We start from the raw sequence: 17,211 nt of genomic DNA on the forward strand, positions 1-17,211 counted from the left end.
ACGAAATCATCCGAAATAAATGTAGTAAATGCAGACGTGAGATTTTTAAGAGGAGAGCGGGATGACATGAGTCCTGGATCGCCACGGTTGAGATGTCAGCGGGGTGTGATGGGAGGTCCGGTGGACCTGGTTGCTGCAGATCCCCCCCCCCCCCTCCTTGATGGGAAGCAGCTGACAGACAAGGTGCTGCGGTTTGTCCTTGGAAGCAGGGGGAGGCCGAGGCGGGACGCAAAAAAAATAGAATTGGGCCGCGATAGGTTGCGCGGTGTTTTCTCAGATGCCACGGGAAGATCGACCGCTGTTCTTTCCTAATTAGACGCGAGATGATTTTTTTTTTCCATCTGCAGGCAGGCAGTGGATTTCATTCGCGGTCATGTGGGTGCTGGTGTTTGTGCGTGCGTGTGTGTGTATACATGACATGCATGCCCTCTGCAAAAAAAAGATCAATGTTTATATGAATATGAAGGAGGCGGTTATGGAGAAAAATGGTCTTGCAGCAGATATAGTGATTTATTGGTCTGCTCTCTTTCTCACACACACACACACACTTAAGGATCCTTACAGGAAAGGAGAGAGGAGTGGAAGAAAGAGCAAAAGTTTGCTCGAGGCAATAAAACCCACCACCGCTGTCGAGCGCGTGGCTAAATCTAGCCTTTACCTGTGCATGCAGGAGCCGTGTCAACGCAGGCCGCCACGTATGCACGCCTGCGTGTACCAGCACACACAGGTGCAAGGTGCAGAGGGGCCCCATGCATGTCGAAACGTGTTGCAAACACTATCCCCGCGTGTGATTAAACGACAAAGTGGCATCAGAGCATGCTAGCAGACGGCGGAGAGGATGCTAACACATGGCTCGGTGACACGTTTGCAGCCAACGATGCTGCAAGAATGAATTCATTGTCTCACTCTGGGACTCATTAAAGCGCTCTGCTAGTGCCGGCGTGACGTGGGCATCCAAACTGAGTAAATGTTGTCCCTCGCCCTCCCAAAAAGGAAAAGGGGCTCATTAAAACACACAAGAGCAAACCAGAGCCCAAAGAGGAGCAGCGAGCGCGTGACCCATTTTGGCTCGTGACTACTCCTCAGCTGAATGACACACACACACACACACACACACACACACATCCTGAACAGTGAACTGAGACACGACGTGGACGAAGGCCACACATGTCAAATGTGCCAAAAGAAATCTCATTAGTTACCTAAATGAAATTTGATTAACATCAAGTTGAATCAGAGGCTGAAACAGTAAAAAGAGCGCGGCCATGACTCCGTCTCACGCTTGTGGTAACTAACGGGGGGGGTTCTTCTGCAGGACTGCACCCGTGCGGCGGCTGGGTGCTGTGGATCTTTGCACTCACAGCAAGAGGAGTTTGCATGTTCTCCTCGTGCCCCGCACAGCTTCTCTCCTGGTACTCCTGGGCTTCAAAAGTCCAAAAACCATGCAGGACGGGTTGATTTGTGAGCCTGGGGAATTGCCTGTAGTTGAATGAATGCGAGAGACGATTGATTGTTACCACATCTCGCTGGCTGGGATTGACTCTCTCAGGATGAGCAGTATGGAGGAAGACTGCTGCTGTGCCGTTGAATAGGGGATGTTGCCCTTCTTTCTTATTCGCCTTTTTTTGCTCCCCACCTCCTCCTCAAAGCACTTTGAGCTCAGAGACCACACGACCTCCACAGCGGTGTTTGCAGACAGCTCTACAACATCATCCGAGCAGTAAGAGTCCTACCAGGGGTGTCTTAATCGACCTGGGCCTATGCAATAAAAACGTTAAATAGAGGCAAAATGCTAATAAAACAGTCTTGTGTCCACTGGCCAGATGGTGGCTCATTAACAACCTTTTTCTGTCATGTACGGGACTATTTCCTCGCAAATTAAAAGGCACACTGGATTAGATTCTGCCATTCAGGAGTTTAACTAAACATTCGTATTTGTGCCTAAACTCCTTCCAAATAATTCATCCAATCATCTCCGACTTCCGAGCATTCTGCCTCTGCGCTCGAGTGACTATTTGTTCGCTTGTCTTGATCATTTGGGTCTTGCGGGTCAATCAGTTCTAATTGCTAGACGTACATTTCACAAAATAAACTGTTGCCTGTTAAAGCAATTACAATCAAAATCGAATCTGCTAATGTTATTGCACCGCTTATGACTGCATTTCAAGGAGTTTCCCTGTGTGGTTCTGTAGTAATCAGATACTAATGACTCCCGAATGCTACTTTAAAACTCGCACAGTGAGACAATATGTTCCGCTAAAATTACGTAATACTAAAAAAGACGATCAGCCCGTTGCTTCTATGGAATCAACTCTTTCTTCTTCTCGTCACTATATCAACGCTGTGCTCTCTAGGGATATATGTTGGCATTGTGGTTGCACTTCTTGACCAATAAACCAGTAAGCGCCTCTCTTACTTCTCATCTCAACCTTCAGAAGCTCCAACACTGACACCTGGCGGTAGAACACTAACACTGCACTACAATTACAGAACGTCAACCTCAAATACCCCACTTGCTGCAGCAGTTCCCACAAATACGGCAAATCTAAATATACAGACATATATTATAATGTTGGAGATCCTTTTCCTGTACATTCACATGAATATTGCTTTATTTTACAGACCAACTTAATTGAGACACGTCGACAGGTAAGCGGGGCACTGAATACATTGCAATCCATATGGGATAGGACCACCATCTACACCACCTCTACATCCCCTACTGCACCTTTTCAAACACACTGTCCAGCTGTCACCAGCATAGACATAGATAGATCAGTCCCGTCCACTGGAATATGACTTACAATAAGTCACCCCTGGCCAAATAGTTCACACTATTGTAACGCTGTTACACTGTTTGGTTAAAGTTACGGTAATTAAATATTATTGTATTTTATTTCTATATATATATTGTAACTTATATTTCTCAATCAAATAATTCTGTCGCAAAATAATTTCCCCTTGAGTGATTAATAAAGTATGTATCCATCTACTTCATTTCCGTTCTGTAGACTACAGCTCCCGCCGTGCATCGCGCTGTGCGTGATGACGCCACAGGACATCAACAACTCACATGTGGCCTAGAAGCGCCGTCGCGCTGCTGTGTTAGCATCAAGTGGGTGATGTGGAGCTGACTTCCCCACCGAGGCACCCCGCTTAAAATACACATTTCACGTCTACTCGCGTCTTGCACACAGCGATACCTGAGCCGACATGCCTCCGAAGAAACCCGCCCCGCCCGGGGGAGGTAAAAAAACGCAAGAGAAGAAGAAGGAAAAGATAATTGAGGTAAAGACAAAATAACACGAGTTAGCATGTCGGCGTTAGCTGACCATGCTAACCGCAGTTAGCTGGCAGGGGAACGCCGAAGTTACACCGGCCTCCCGACAGTCGTCAGCGCTCTTCCCAATTAATTCTGACGTCGTGGTTCGTTTAGTTGACGCGACAGTCGCGAGTATCGTCGTACTTTAATCAAAAGCGAGCCCGTCAACTGTCAGGCGGGCAACTTTCGTTCGTTTTGACCGATGCTCGTATCTCAATGAGGCGACCGAGCCGCTTAGCAAGGCCGCGCCGCCCCATCGGTCGTTCACACTCGCGTCCTAGCAAGGTTCCTAAAATGTCCCGTGAATCCCTAACGTCAAACCCACGCGTCTCTATCTTCCTGCTCGCGCGTATAATCGGCTTGGTTTGCTTAACGTGACGTAACGCCGAAACAGCCGTTAGCGCGGCGCGATGGGCCTCCTGCTTCAGCTCGGCCTCACGGGGGGACGAGGCGGCGGATTTAAGCTAGAACGATCGTTTACTTTTGTCCTGAACTAAATCAGTGTATCCGATCCCGGTGTGTGTGTGTGTGTGTGTGTGTGTGTGTGTGTGTGTGTGTTTTTAAAGCAGTTCTGACCACAACGTGAACCGCGCGTGTCTGCCGGCGCGTCTCGCCTGTTCGCCGCTGTGACGCGTTAAAGTTGACGTTGCCTGCTGCTCGGTGTGATTTTTTTAGGTTTATCCGGGTGCAACTAAACACCGTGCTCGCCGTGCGTGGCGAGATGCTCAAAAGGAGGAGAGTTGATTTCATATGAAGCTGATTAACAGATCATTTTATTAAAAAGTACAGCGTGTGAATCCAAAGCCTGATTCCTCATCTCCTCCGGCCACGTTCTGTGTGTCCAGAAACTGACACGTTCATCCGTGGGTTCAGTTTGAGTGGAACTACACAGCCCAACTTTTCATGTAGTTGTTTTAAATATATATTTTAGTAATGGACACACGTTAACTTGTGTGTTGGATTTTGGTGTCAACAGTGCCGTTTACTATTTAGCTTGATATTAAACAGTGGACCTGTGAGCCCGAGTGCCACCAGAATCATAATAACAGTAATGTGTTTTATTTGTAACTCCCTTTTCATTCAAAAGAATCTCCGATATAAATAAAATGAAACAGTTTTTTTTAAAGAAATACCTCCATGTCCATAGTGGGGTTTACCAACGGGCTTTCACAAAGTGAGAGTTTTGATCCTATGATTTAGCTTTTAAAACCAGAAAAAAATATATATTCCCACCTCAAGTAATATAATTGGTTACCGACAACTGACGTGTCCTCATGATGGTTTTAACAATAAACAAATAATTGACCGCATCGTCTTTTAGTAAACTTAAGGCTTTTTGTAGCATTCTGTCAGTCCTTGTATGCTGCGTTACTTCATGGTTTGTGGAAGTTTTTAAAAACGTGGATTAGGGCCTTTTTTGATTCTGCAGAAAGTTGCTCTTGCTTTGTTGGAGCTGCTTGCTTCCGTGATGATGTTGGAAGTTGTATCATTTTGTTTTCTTGTTGGTTTTATTTTTCAGGACAAGACATTTGGTCTGAAGAACAAGAAAGGCGCCAAGCAGCAGAAGTTCATCAAGAACGTTACTCAGCAAGTGAAGCCGCCTACCAGACCGGTCAGGAGTGTTGTTGTTCTCACTATCTTATTTATTTCATTTCTCCTCCATCCCTCCATATTTCTCACTCTCAAACACACTCTTCTCCATGCTTCTGCTCTTCTCCCCGATGCCCTCATCCTTAATGTCAGCTGTTCCATGCCGCTGGAAGAGCTCCTTTTTAAATATATCTGTGTGTTTGTTTGGGCGGCTCAGGGCGAGGGAGATAAGACCACTAAGAAGATCGACAAGAAGAAGGAGTTGGATGAACTCAACGAGCTGTTTAAACCTGTCGTCGCTGCTCAGAAAGTCGCCAAAGGTCTGTGACAGACGCTCCACGAACATGAAGACAAACGGCCAAAGTATTTTGGCCTTTGTACCAGAAACCGATAAACAATCCTGAACGAATCTTCTGTGTTCTCTGCAGGTGTTGATCCGAAGTCGGTCCTGTGTGCCTTCTTTAAGCAGGGTCAGTGCACCAAAGGAGACAAGTGCAAGTTCAGCCATGATTTGACGATGGAGAGGAAATGTGAGAAGAGGAGTCTCTACGTGGACGAAAGAGACGATGAGCTGGAGAAAGGTGAGTGTGCAGCCTCTGTGACCGGGTTATAATGTACCACTATGTAACGATGTTTGACCTAATCGCCCCGACGTTCAATCAATCAACATGTGCATAATCCTCTTTTGAAGAGATACCCTCTAAATGCTGTTTAAATTATTTGTGGTGTTTCTGGTTAGACACCATGGACAAGTGGGATGAGAAGAAGCTGGAGGAGGTGGTCAACAAAAAACACGGAGAGGCGGAGAAGAAGAAAGCCAAAACGCAGATCGTAAGTCACGTCTGATGAGGGGAAAAACAGCGAGGGATTGAAGACGCATCATTTGATAAAGTGACCGGCTGTTGGTGGAAGCCTGCTCGCTAATGTCGCCCCGTGTGGTCTGCAGGTGTGTAAGCACTTCCTGTACGCCATAGAGAACAACAAGTACGGCTGGTTCTGGTCGTGTCCGGTGGGGGGCGACGTCTGCATGTACCGGCACGCTCTGCCCCCCGGCTTTGTGCTGAAGAAGGACAAGAAGAAGGAGGAGAAAGAGGAGGACAAGATCTCGCTGGAGGAACTGATAGAGAACGAGGTACGGCTGGAGGGAGGAGACACACACACACACTCTGTAGCTTCCTCATTAGTCACTATGGGGGTCCGAAAAATTCCGTTTGTTCACGTTTGAGCTGCACTTGTGGACATTAAATATGTTTCAATAAAGTTCAGTCAAACCGTTTTATGATGAGATCCATCAAACCAAAATCCAAAGACCGAAACGGAGCCGCCGAATGCGCTTTGACCTCAGTTGTCGTGGAAACGGTTCCCACTATAATGACGTCTTGTCTCTCCGCAGCGAGCGGCTCTGGGCGCCAACGTGACCCGGATCACCCTGGAGACCTTCCTGGCTTGGAAGAAGAGGAAAAGGCAGGAGAAGGTTTGGAGCGCGTCGGGTCGTTTGTTAGCGGCGCGGCGGATCCACGTCTGACGCTTTCCTCTGTGTGTTGTGCGTCAACAGATCGACAAAGCCGCGTTGGAGATGGAGAGGAAGAAGGCTGACTTCAAGTCCGGCAAATCGCTAGTGGTGAGGGGCGGGGTTAAGTTATCCTTCTTCATTTAGCCATTTATCACGCAGGCGTTTCCACAGTGGTGAATCGAATGCGTCTGTCTGCAGGTGAGCGGGCGCGAGGTGTTTGAGTTCCGACCGGATTTGATTGACGAGGACGACGACGAGGCCGCCGACACTCAGTTTGTCAGCGACGATGAAAACGACGAGGAAAACGATGATAAGGTAACGCCGCGGCTGGGGGTGCGGTTTGTCACCGAAATACTTTTACGTAATGCGTTTTTGTAAAAGAAAATATTCACACGCTTGATTTCAGGACTGCTGCTCGGTTTGTATCCTGTTTTTTGATTGTAGTGAAATCAGATATTTAATTTAACTCACAAACTATTGGAATGATGTCTCTGTCTGCATCGCTATGCTGCAAATATTTCATATTCAGCACATGAGCCTCAAAAGTCTCCATCACCACGTTTTCCTCCGAAGCAAATATTAATGAGCTTTCCTACAGATGAGTTTGTGTCCCCAGACTTTCATCATCATTCATTCCCGTCTCCCTTTTTCACTAAGAAAATGATCATTCTGTTAATTGTCTGCACCTGTTGTGCGATTCAGGCTGTGAAACCAGTCATATGCAACAAAGGAACAATTCTCTTAAATTAACAGTTGTGCCTTTTTGTCACTTAAGTTAATTTCCTGGTGGTTTTTTTTGTGAATGAGTGAAGCCGATCAAGTGCAAAAACATCTAGCAGGACCTAACCTGCTGCCTTTAGAGCATCGCTGTATCACTTATTAGATAGAAACCATCTCCGTACCACCAACACTTTTGTTGGTTAATTTTTTAAACTGCATCAAACTCCCTTTAATTTCAGGCAAGTTTGACGGAGTTCCAGGACATAGACCTATCCCGCTTTGTTCCACAAGAGGTGGACAACACAGGCATTACAGTCGCATCCACGGACCGCTTCACCTCCAGGAATAAGACTCGGCCGGCAGCCACACACAGCGGTGAGGAGGAGGAGGGCGGCGGCGGCTATTTGTCCCCAGCTTTGAGGTTTGTAGTTCAAATCCTAACTTCTGCTTCTCCCCCTCTGCAGAGGAGCAGCTGAACGGAGCTTGCGGCGGCGCCGAGGCCAACGGGCTTTCGGGGGCGGAGGGAGGTGGGGAGGAGGAGGACGACGAGGAGGAAGAGGAAGTACCGGTGGATGAGAACTTGTTCACGGGCGAAGACCTGGAGGAGCTGGACGAGGAACTCAACACACTGGCGCTGGAAGAGTGAGCTCCTGAAGGGGGGGGAGGGGGGAAGACGGACTAAGGGACAATCGGGATCGAGCCGTGGATGCATGGAGCTAAACAACACAGACAGACGTTCTAATGATTTTAACTTCCAGAGACTCCAGTAATAAAGCCTGATTCTTTAATGACATCACTGCCCGTCTCTTGACGCCTCTGTCTTCTCACATCCTGGCGCGTCCTCGGCCGTCTCTCAATTCCCTCGCCGGGGTCAACTCCATGTGAAAACAAGATTTCTGCTGTTGTCCACTTTCATCCCGCAGGACAAACTCGCCAGCGTTACTCCTGAGAAATCAGGCTTCCTTATCGGTTAAATAGTGAGACATTGTAAGGGCCTCAACTCAATAAATGAAGTGACATCGTCGGATGTTTGAATGAGTACTGAAGATGGATGAACAGGAGGGATTCTGTTGTAAGAAACTGAATCTGTTCACCTCATATCAAAATAAAAGGCTGGAGTTTGAAAAAGATTTTACCGAGAGTTAATTCAACTTTTTGAAAGAAGTCCACAAGAAGCTTCTAATACGTTGCTCTTCTTCTGAGAGCAGAGCAGTAATAAAGCCCCCAGCAGGGGGCGCAAACGTCCCATTTCCAACACACAATTGTAAATAATGTTCTCCTGATGCCTCCTGAAGAAATAAAAGATTACTGTTCATCCAGTGTCTTCTTGTGACTAAAATATGCATAAATACATGAGCAACAATTCAAAATAAGGTCTTTAAATGTGAATTCAGCCACTCAAGCTGCATTTTGGGTGTAACCAATTTCCCAGATGCAGCCTACTGACCTTAAATTCAACAAATGCAAATCTTAGATGCTTTTGTGGTTGTAACTCACTTTATTTACCTTCACTTCACAAGAAATCTGACAATTGTTCAAAAAACATGATTGAAATAAAATTCTAAATATTAAAAGACGAGGCTGAAGGCGATGTTTAAATGATTTATTTGAACTTGTACAATCTAACACCTTTCACCTAAGCTTTACATGGGGAGGGAGGAGATAACAGGGAATACAATTAATAAAAAAGACCAGATTTAAAACAAATCTTTTCCTGCTATCAGGATAAAAAAAAAAATGCCCCCCAACCCAAAGTGAACATGATAAAAACACGGCGCTTACCACAAACTACACAGACGAATGATTAAGACTCCACTTCAGCTGCTGCTTCCGCTTGCTATTTACTATCAGTGAGTCACCGGATAGAAGTACGGTCATACAGGTGTCAAAGGTCGGGTCAGTGGTCGGGAGGAGGTCTTGATATGGGTCGGTCGGTCAGGTCAGGTGTCATTGTGTCGTGACAACAGTCGCCTAGGGAACAAGAAGCTGCAGTGTTATTCACAGGGAGAGACAAGAACTCAGCTGTCACCACGACGACAGGAAGCAGTTTTACAGGTGTGTTAGATTAAACTTGGATGCCAAAGTGGTCATGTTCTTCTTCTCTGCTCGCTGTAGCTTTTAAAAACCACGTAACGAGCATCGCACGCTGAAGTGCTTTGGTACACAGGTCTTCGGTTAATACTGCCGTTCGCTGCCGCAGAAAACTTACCGCCCATTTGGGTCACGTGTTCCTAGAAGTTCCGAGGCCGTTTATGGGATTCCTCTCTGGGGGGATCGGCCAGCATCACCTTCATCTTCACGCCGTTGACGACCTGACCGTGGAGCGCCGCCATGGCGTCGTCTGCACACTGAGCGGAGAACATGCGACTCCATCTTTACTGGCATTCATTCTAAAGTCTGCATTTATACAGACATCTTTCTTACAACCAATGCCGCCTATTCTTCTGTTCTTTACACGCTCCACCTTCAGTCCAAAGTCTCACCTGTTTCTCTGAATACTTCATGTATCCGACCTTCCTTCCAGGGACCAAATGGACCTCGATGAGGGAACCGTAGCGACTACAAACAGACAGAATTCTTTGTTACGCCCGATTGTCTGCAGGATAATTGCACAGTAATGTAAGAGCATTTAGCGGGACTCTCCCTTCCAGCGTAGCGAGATGATGGATTTGATCTACTGGTTAATGGAACGTGCCTGTCGTGTTGTTACGAATGAGTACGATAAATGAATATGAGGCCAACCAGAAAACGTCCTCCAGCACATCGGGAGGCAGCGGGGAGGGACTGAACACGACAAACAAGCGCTCCTTTGCCTTGCTGTCGGGGGGGGCGAGCTTTTTCAGAGGCGGCAGGTTGACGTCCGTCTGGATCCGGAGCATCGGGGAGATGGGGAAACTCTGGAGGACAAAGACACACACACACAGGATGAGCGATTGTGCTTCAACATGTCAATAAAAGGTCTAAAATACAAGAACTGTGTACAGAGATAAGAACTTAAGAGTTAATATAACCTGAAAGGAAATATATATACTTACAGGTTTCATTGATTGGCTGGAGGAGGGTCCGTTCCACGGTGCCGACATCATCTGAGTTGTAACAAACTGCACGGCCATCCGACCGATGGGACTACACAGAAACAAGAGCCGTCTCAGCGTCGCCAAACACTTCCAACCACGTAGCAAACTTTACTGCAGACATGCTGGTGTTTTTTAATGAGAATATACACGCGTGTGGCTGTGTGTACCTGCTGCGGTCCTCGCCGTCGTCCACAAAATTGACTGACAGCCTGTTGCCGGGCGGATATTCAAAGCCATTCAGCTTTTCTCTGGCGTAAAACGACGATCCCAGATTGGCGTAGCGAATCAGAGCGTGACCTGAGGCCGACAGGACAAGTTTTAGGTTTAGAGGCATCAAAGAACTCACACACAACTGCAGCTGGTGTGACAACCAACGAACGGTAAGCGAATAACAACTGGCACTGCCGGGGGGAATGAAGGCCGGCCTTTGCGATCACACTAACCTTTGTTCATTCCGTAAGCGTCTCTCTGCAGCTCACAGTACTCCATGCCGGGAATAAGGTCAAAGAGAGCGAAAACCTGCTCCTGGCTCAGCGCGGCCCGCGTCGACATCATGAGGCAGCACGTGAAGTCCACGCTGGAGCGGTAGTCGATGGCCGGGTAGTTGCCATGGTCAGCTGTGGAGGGACACCAGGGGGGAGGACAGGTAAGCAGTCCGAGGCGCATTTATAATTTTGGGCTATGCAAAATGAAATAAAACGAATTGAATAATGGGAAGTAATTGGCAGGAAAACAGGTGCCTACTCATATAAACATCGGTGCAGATGCTAAAAATGTATCGGGCCACAATTTAAACACCCGTTATTGAACAATGAGGTCTTTAAAGTACGACACAAAGCACAGGCATCAGTGCTGAGTGTCTCGCTCCCGACCTACGAGCTGATCACAGGCGTTGAACTGAAAACTGGAAGCCTGATGAATACCGAATAAGGAGGTCAAACAGCGGCGTACCCATAGGAAAGGCATACTGGTTAGAGGAGTCACTGCCGCCACCGCCACCACCCGAGTAATCGCCTCTGGACGTTCCCCCGGAGTAGTCTTCGGTCACTGGCGCCTTGGTGCGAGGTTCGGCGAGGATGGCCCTGTAAGCTAACAACACCGCCGTCATCATCATCATCATCAACGCCACAGCTCTCAGACAGCATCAACTAATCCTTGGCATTAAGACCAAACCGCGTTTCTTCCCGCGGCCACTTCCACCACCAGTAATGGATCCGTGAAGGCTTTTGAAATTACTTTTGTCACAGTTCTCTATGGCGATGGCAGCTTGGGAGGGTTTGTAGTATCTCACGTAGCCCAGGCCTTTGCTTTCCCCGGTGGACTTATTCTTGATGATCACACAATACTCGATATCGCCGTACTCCTGAAGAGAGACGGAGACAAAGCCAGGGATGACATCGGTCCTCAGGCATGCTGCTAAACTGGTTGTGTGGGATAAAGCTTTGTTCAATGTTTCCATTCATAGGAAGTGTCAAAAGATGGCAGTTCCAGAGAATCTTCTAGGTCATTCTACTATTTCAGAGAGTTATAAATAGGAAAAGAGGAAATAAATAAGTCCATTGGTTTGAATGAGCACAGTATTAAAGTACTGAATATGAATGAGTTACTTTGAATGTGTCCTTAAGGTCCTCCTCCGAGAAGGACTTCGGGATCATAACGAAGATCCTGGTCAGCTCCTCATCCTCTACGTCTCTGTGTCTCGTTGAGGACCTGGACTGCGCGATGAACACCTACACGACCAACAAGAAACCACCCGGTCACCAAACTCCCTCCGGTTTACGACAGTATTTTGAAACCGGGGAGGCTTCCGCCCATTAGCTGTAGCACTGCTAGCAAGCTAACAACACGCACCAACGGAACATCGACATGATACCGTCAACCCTAAACCGTGTTGCCATAGCGAGCCATGCGTCGGCGGTACCTTGACGGGTTTAGTCCCCTCCACCAGGACTCTGCCGTGCATCTCCTCCATGGCCAGGCAGGCCTGCGATGACTTGGCGAATTTCACATAAGCAATTCCTTTGGACTCCTTCGTCTGCTTGTCTTTGACGACCCAGACGCCGTGGATGTCTCCGTAAACTGAAAAGCTTTCCCGAAGCTCATCCTCGGTTATGGACCGACTCGTGACCACGAAAAGCCGACTGTTGGGAGGTTCGTCGAGGTTTTCGGTTTGTTTTGTGTTGGTGTTTGTTGGGAACTCCTCCATCTTGGTCCTTCGCCTCGCCACACTGCCGCGGCATCAAGCGGCCTTCGGTGCTGCATTCAGGTGCGCCTCGTAACCTCCCTCTTCCTCCGTAAACTCGGAAAATTTTAAAACCAGTTAGTCGGGTAGACCGTGGCCGAAAGACGGCGACCGTCGTTTATTTATTCATGACGACATTGAAAAATAATATACTAAGAGAAATGTGGTTTAGAAAAACAGAATGTGGAGGATGTAGTAAGTGTATGGAAGGGACAGCAAAGGAAAAACAAGTCATAGGACTTCATCTTTATACTTGTTGACCATAAGTTGCATTGAGTTAGTTTACTCCTAATTTAGCGGTTTGTGGTTGGATAGTTGTGTAAATTCCCATGTCCGGGAAGCTATCACGAGGGCTGACCGAAGAAGAGACTGATCGTTTATTGCCTCCTACTGGATGGAGGCTGTAACGGCCACAGACATGCATGTCGATGGTAACGGCAGTTATGACGGGGTGCGTCCACGGCGGCTGGAACTCTCGCGATGTCACGGGTTGAGTCGAGAATCTCGTGTGCAAATATTAGGTAACAAAAATAAACGAACAGTCACAAACGGTTCGTTTTGTCTTAGTAAAGTAATTTTGTTTTACCAGTGTGTTATATAGTTTATTACAAACTGGCTCAGAAAGCATACGCAATAAATGCATATTTCCCCTGGTAACGCAATAGGCTATACCAATTGCATTTTTATTTTTAAATATAGAGTTGGAAAAGAAAAATAGTCTTCCTGCGCCTAATATTGTAATACAGTAATGTTCTATAAGTCTTTGTCGACAACCACTACAATGTGAATGCCAACTATAGGTATGTGCTTGACAAGGTGTGTGTGTGCGCGTAACACGGCAGTCAGCTGATGATATTGCGTCAGAGGCTCGTGTCTTATGTCAGGTTGTCACCGAGGTTAAACTCTGACCGTGTCGAAAACTAAAGGGGGCGGTGCTTTGCGGTTGTTAACTCCAGCTGTTGCCCTTGAGGATATGGTGGTCACCTTAGTTTTATTGAATCATCTTTCTTACTTATACGTTGTTCCTTCTTTACGTCTTACTTGTATCTTTTATTGTGAGGAACTTCAGAGAGGTGATGTGTGTATGAACGTTTACTTACTATTACACAAGTATATGTTAGAAGTATATCAATAAATATGGCAAAATAAAAGTTATGTATTGATCACATGTACTTGGATATATTCTTCACTATATTCCATAATGGCAGAAAATACATATTTCTGTGTGTACATGCGATGGATCCCCCTAAAAGGCTTCTCCGACAGGTGCCTGGAAGCTGAGATATGCGACCAGTTGCGTGTACGCGTGACAAAATACATTTCTCGCGTCATTCTAGGACCCTGGTCTCATCTTCCACAAGAATATCGACTAATCTTCAACGCCATATTTTACATTTTCTAAAACAGACTATTTCATTAGTGTATATATTAAGCATTGCGTCCCCAATATCCATCGATTTTCTAATCTATGTAACGATGTGACTTCAGTTAAGGAAACTTGTCTTTCTAGAAATGGGACTGGGCCGGACTGTTAGGCACGTGATCGGATGATGACGTCAAATGCCGGTGCCTCTAAAGTGAAGTGACCTTCTTTACGTCCGCCAGACAGAAACCTGCTCATCAGCCGACAGAAGCAGCTTCAACCTCCACCGGCGTGATTTTAATCCAAAGGTAATTATTTATATTTCATATTTAGCAGGTGTAGCAAATACATGTCGCGTTTTGAGATCGTTTCATTCCACTGAAATGAAACGAAGCACAGCAGAAGGAATGCAAGAAGAAGAATAAAAGATTCCTAACGGTTTAGCCTTAGCTTTAGCTTTAGCTTTAGCTAGCTAACGTTAGCGCTATTGAATGGCTCCTTTAACGTAACCTTAACCAAACGGGTTAATCAACCCAGGCAGTTGTACAAGTGTAATGCGCAAATATAATGGCGCATTTCCGTAGTGTGCGGAAGGTTTACATTTAAGCTCCTTCCTAATGTTCTCGCCGAGTCGGTAAAAAGTGTTAGCTAACACCGCAGAGGATGTTAGGACGTCGACATTGAAGCATCCTTGACATCTCGAATATGTGACATGGACGCACACCCGGGCTAACCTTACTGGCATGCTAGCACAGTGGATGTGTGCACTACAATGGGACCATTAATACCATATAAGCAGGTTTGACCGGGGAACTGCTTTCGCTTTGGCGGCGCTTGCGTGTCCTTGTAGAAAGGGACAACCGGGTATCCGGTATCCCCCCCCCCCCCCCCCCCGCTGACATGTTAGCGGCTGCTACAGCATTTATGCTAACCGTGTGTTAACCTTTTTAACTTATAAAATGTATACATTAATGTGTGGTGTACTGGGAGCCTATGGCTCATAGCAACACGGAATGAGGAATCTACCATTAGACGTGACGTAACGTTAGATAATGGTAGGTTATTACCGACGTTAGCTTGGATCACGTCAGGACATTTCAAACAAATGTCTATTCCGGTGACATATTACGTTGTTTTTTTTGTAACACCCATAATAACCGCTTTCTATTTGAAACGCCTTCTCGACGTGGAGTCGTTGCTTTGGGAACGTGACGCGCACGGGAACATATTTTGCCGTTACACCGGTGCCGTCGGTCCTGGCTGCTCCTCGGTGCGGGCGACGCGTTACTAACTCCCCCAGACCGGCAGCTTTCCCCGGGATGTAACCCGAGCCGAGGCCTCCCGCTGGGGAGCTAAATTCGGGGAGGTAACTTGACGGTATGCGCCGCCGCGCTGGTTTGGAGCGTTTCCGTGTGCACGTTTCATGGCCCATTTCCTTGAAACGACCTCGGCGGCGCCATAACTTAACTTAGTTAAGGGTACGTGTAGGACGCCCGGGGCTCCAGGTGTGACCTTCAGCGACCTTCACAACATGGCCCCGTGAATGAGCTCCCTGCTGTCTATTGTATTATATTCTGAATTTGTGTTCATACTTCACACTCTCTTCACTCAGCTGACTATGGGAGACATTGCCAAGGGAAAGAAGGCCTTCGTCCAGAAGTGTGCTCAGTGCCACACAGTAGAGGAGGGGGGCAAACACAAGGTGGGCCCCAACCTCTGGGGCCTGTTCGGACGCAAGACCGGCCAGGCCGATGGTTTTTCATACACGGACGCCAACAAGAGCAAAGGTCAGTTCACGAGGCTCGACGATCAAGATATCCGTAGTTAAAATATTATGTGCAATCATGGGAAGGTGTGACACATGTAACTACAGTGAATACATTGTTACATTGTAGTTTTCTAAAGGTAATCGTGTCATAACTAATCAACACCTTTTGTTACTGACGCTCAGTCTCCGTTATCCCGCCCAAATTCTTTTACCCGCTTTGATCATCGATCATCTGTCTTCTCCCAGGTATTGTGTGGGGGGAGGACACCTTGATGGAATACCTGGAGAACCCCAAGAAGTACATTCCCGGAACCAAAATGATCTTCGCCGGCATCAAAAAGAAGGGAGAGCGCACAGACCTCATCGCCTACCTTAAATCAGCAACTTCATGAAGCAGTCATTAAATTCACAATATTTAACGTCATATTATTTTATTTTTGTTATTATTAGATGTACACATGCTGAATATACCGTTTTATGTTGAGTCATTTGCAGAGGAAGTTAATTTATGTCATCTATGGTTAGAAAAGTGCGCAGTGAGCTAACAGCTAATGTTATTATAAGTTTAGGATGCAGGCAATTGTTCAAATGGCCGAACATGAAACTACTGTCTTATTTTATTTTCTGTGTGGCTCTGTACTAACTAAGCCCATTATTTAATATTTCTCAAGTGGATAGGTCACCTGGCCCGCCACTCATTCTGTTTTTAATCACATGTCTGGTACAGAGCTACACTGCATCTTTAACATTTCTAAACCTATTACTAAGAGAAAAGCTTTCATGCCACCTGGAGTTTCTAACCAGAGACTTTCTACGCTCTCTTGTCCTGTCCTCATCTGTTCGTGGTCAGAAACTATCACTTACCACGACAAAGTGTTTCATTCAAAGACCTGTTAGGTAACTGAAGCAGCCCCTGACCTCCTGTTTTTAAGGCCCCGCTAGTCACCAGACCCGGTACAAACTTTTATTTTCTTCTTAATACAGTGACACTGAGAACTACAGTCTCCCTACAGCTAGGAATTGTTGGGTATGAATATATAAATGTGTATAAATGCCTTCAAACCACGCTGAGATCCCACCGCTGTGAAATCAGCTGGCAAACGATCACCTGCGCAGCTACTGTACCCCACGCAGGAACTATCCGGAGAGAAGGGAGGTTATGTTATTTACCTGGTTTCACAGGCCTGAAAAGAGAAACGTTTTAAATTATTTTACTGTCGCTTGTGAAATGTTTCGATGGGGGCTGCTTGCCGTTGACGTACAACAGCAAAACTCTGAATGCTCATGAACAATATCATAATGTTGTGGACGGGATGGATGAAGACTAAATTCAAATAAAACATCCAGCAATATAAACAGGACTGCTTGTCTCCTCATTGAAACGCGTTAGAAACAGCCAAACAATAAAATCATACAAATAATCAGACACACTAAATTAACAATGTTATGTGTTATTTTAAAATGACACTCTGACATTTAAAAGGAGCAACGGAAGAAGGTACACACACACACACACGCGTGTACACGCACAGCCAGCTGTAAACAAGGGTCTCCCTTCTGAGATATAAATACAGCGGACACGGGACCAAAGCACAGTGACAGGTGTGTGTGTGTGT

The 17,211-nt window shown here is 46.5% G+C and overlaps 3 protein-coding genes across 5 annotated transcripts; 2 read left to right on the forward strand and 1 right to left on the reverse strand.

Moving 5' to 3' along the window:
• Positions 1–3,009: 3,009 nt before the first annotated feature.
• On the forward strand, positions 3,010–8,460 carry zc3h15 (zinc finger CCCH-type containing 15). The gene is made up of 11 exons (XM_040178441.2): positions 3,010–3,288; positions 4,842–4,934; positions 5,130–5,232; positions 5,341–5,493; positions 5,652–5,743; positions 5,859–6,044; positions 6,306–6,386; positions 6,468–6,533; positions 6,624–6,740; positions 7,385–7,520; positions 7,610–8,460. The coding sequence occupies exons 1-11, from the start codon at positions 3,214–3,216 to the stop codon at positions 7,789–7,791; spliced, it is 1,284 nt and encodes a 427-aa protein (XP_040034375.2). The 5' UTR covers positions 3,010–3,213; the 3' UTR covers positions 7,792–8,460.
• Positions 8,461–8,734: 274 nt separating this feature from the next.
• Positions 8,735–12,482, reverse strand: rbm45 (RNA binding motif protein 45). 2 transcript variants are annotated; one of them, XM_040178440.2, is made up of 11 exons: positions 12,144–12,482; positions 11,830–11,952; positions 11,459–11,585; positions 11,174–11,311; positions 10,666–10,839; positions 10,390–10,519; positions 10,181–10,271; positions 9,888–10,042; positions 9,629–9,704; positions 9,355–9,493; positions 8,735–9,116 (listed from the first exon to the last, which is right to left on the reverse strand). In XM_040178440.2, exons 1-10 carry the CDS (start codon positions 12,426–12,428, stop codon positions 9,377–9,379), a joined length of 1,416 nt encoding a protein of 471 aa, XP_040034374.2. In that variant the 5' UTR covers positions 12,429–12,482; the 3' UTR covers positions 8,735–9,116; positions 9,355–9,376. The 2 variants fall into 2 exon arrangements, with proteins under 2 accessions (XP_040034374.2, XP_040034373.2); XM_040178439.2 differs by having other exon boundaries at positions 8,735–9,493; positions 12,144–12,478.
• On the forward strand, positions 11,863–16,951 carry LOC120820542 (cytochrome c). Of its 2 annotated transcripts, none has more exons than XM_040178454.2 (4): positions 11,863–12,488; positions 13,975–14,135; positions 15,440–15,614; positions 15,842–16,951. In XM_040178454.2, the coding sequence occupies exons 3-4, from the start codon at positions 15,446–15,448 to the stop codon at positions 15,985–15,987; spliced, it is 315 nt and encodes a 104-aa protein (XP_040034388.1). In that variant the 5' UTR covers positions 11,863–12,488; positions 13,975–14,135; positions 15,440–15,445; the 3' UTR covers positions 15,988–16,951. The 2 variants fall into 2 exon arrangements, with proteins under 2 accessions (XP_040034388.1, XP_077961058.1); XM_078104932.1 differs by lacking the exon at positions 11,863–12,488 and adding an exon at positions 12,909–12,985.
• Positions 16,952–17,211: the final 260 nt, after the last annotated feature.

Source organism: Gasterosteus aculeatus, chromosome 6 (assembly GCF_964276395.1).
Source record: "Gasterosteus aculeatus chromosome 6, fGasAcu3.hap1.1, whole genome shotgun sequence".
Lineage (NCBI taxonomy): Eukaryota > Metazoa > Chordata > Actinopteri > Perciformes > Gasterosteidae > Gasterosteus > Gasterosteus aculeatus.

Coding starts and splice junctions, on each gene's coding strand:
- zc3h15 (XM_040178441.2), top strand. CDS start 3,214: ATGCCTCCGAAGAAACCCGCCCCGCCCGGGGGAGGTAAAAAAACGCAA. Junction 5,494..5,651: donor AGACGATGAGCTGGAGAAAG/GTGAGTGTGCAG, acceptor GTTTCTGGTTAG/ACACCATGGACAAGTGGGAT. Junction 6,534..6,623: donor AGTCCGGCAAATCGCTAGTG/GTGAGGGGCGGG, acceptor GTCTGTCTGCAG/GTGAGCGGGCGCGAGGTGTT.
- rbm45 (XM_040178440.2), bottom strand. CDS start 12,428: ATGGAGGAGTTCCCAACAAACACCAACACAAAACAAACCGAAAACCTC. Junction 11,586..11,829: donor ACCTTAAGGACACATTCAAA/GTAACTCATTCA, acceptor GTCTCTCTTCAG/GAGTACGGCGATATCGAGTA. Junction 10,043..10,180: donor CCAGCCAATCAATGAAACCT/GTAAGTATATAT, acceptor TTTGTCCTCCAG/AGTTTCCCCATCTCCCCGAT.
- LOC120820542 (XM_040178454.2), top strand. CDS start 15,446: ATGGGAGACATTGCCAAGGGAAAGAAGGCCTTCGTCCAGAAGTGTGCT. Junction 15,615..15,841: donor GGACGCCAACAAGAGCAAAG/GTCAGTTCACGA, acceptor GTCTTCTCCCAG/GTATTGTGTGGGGGGAGGAC.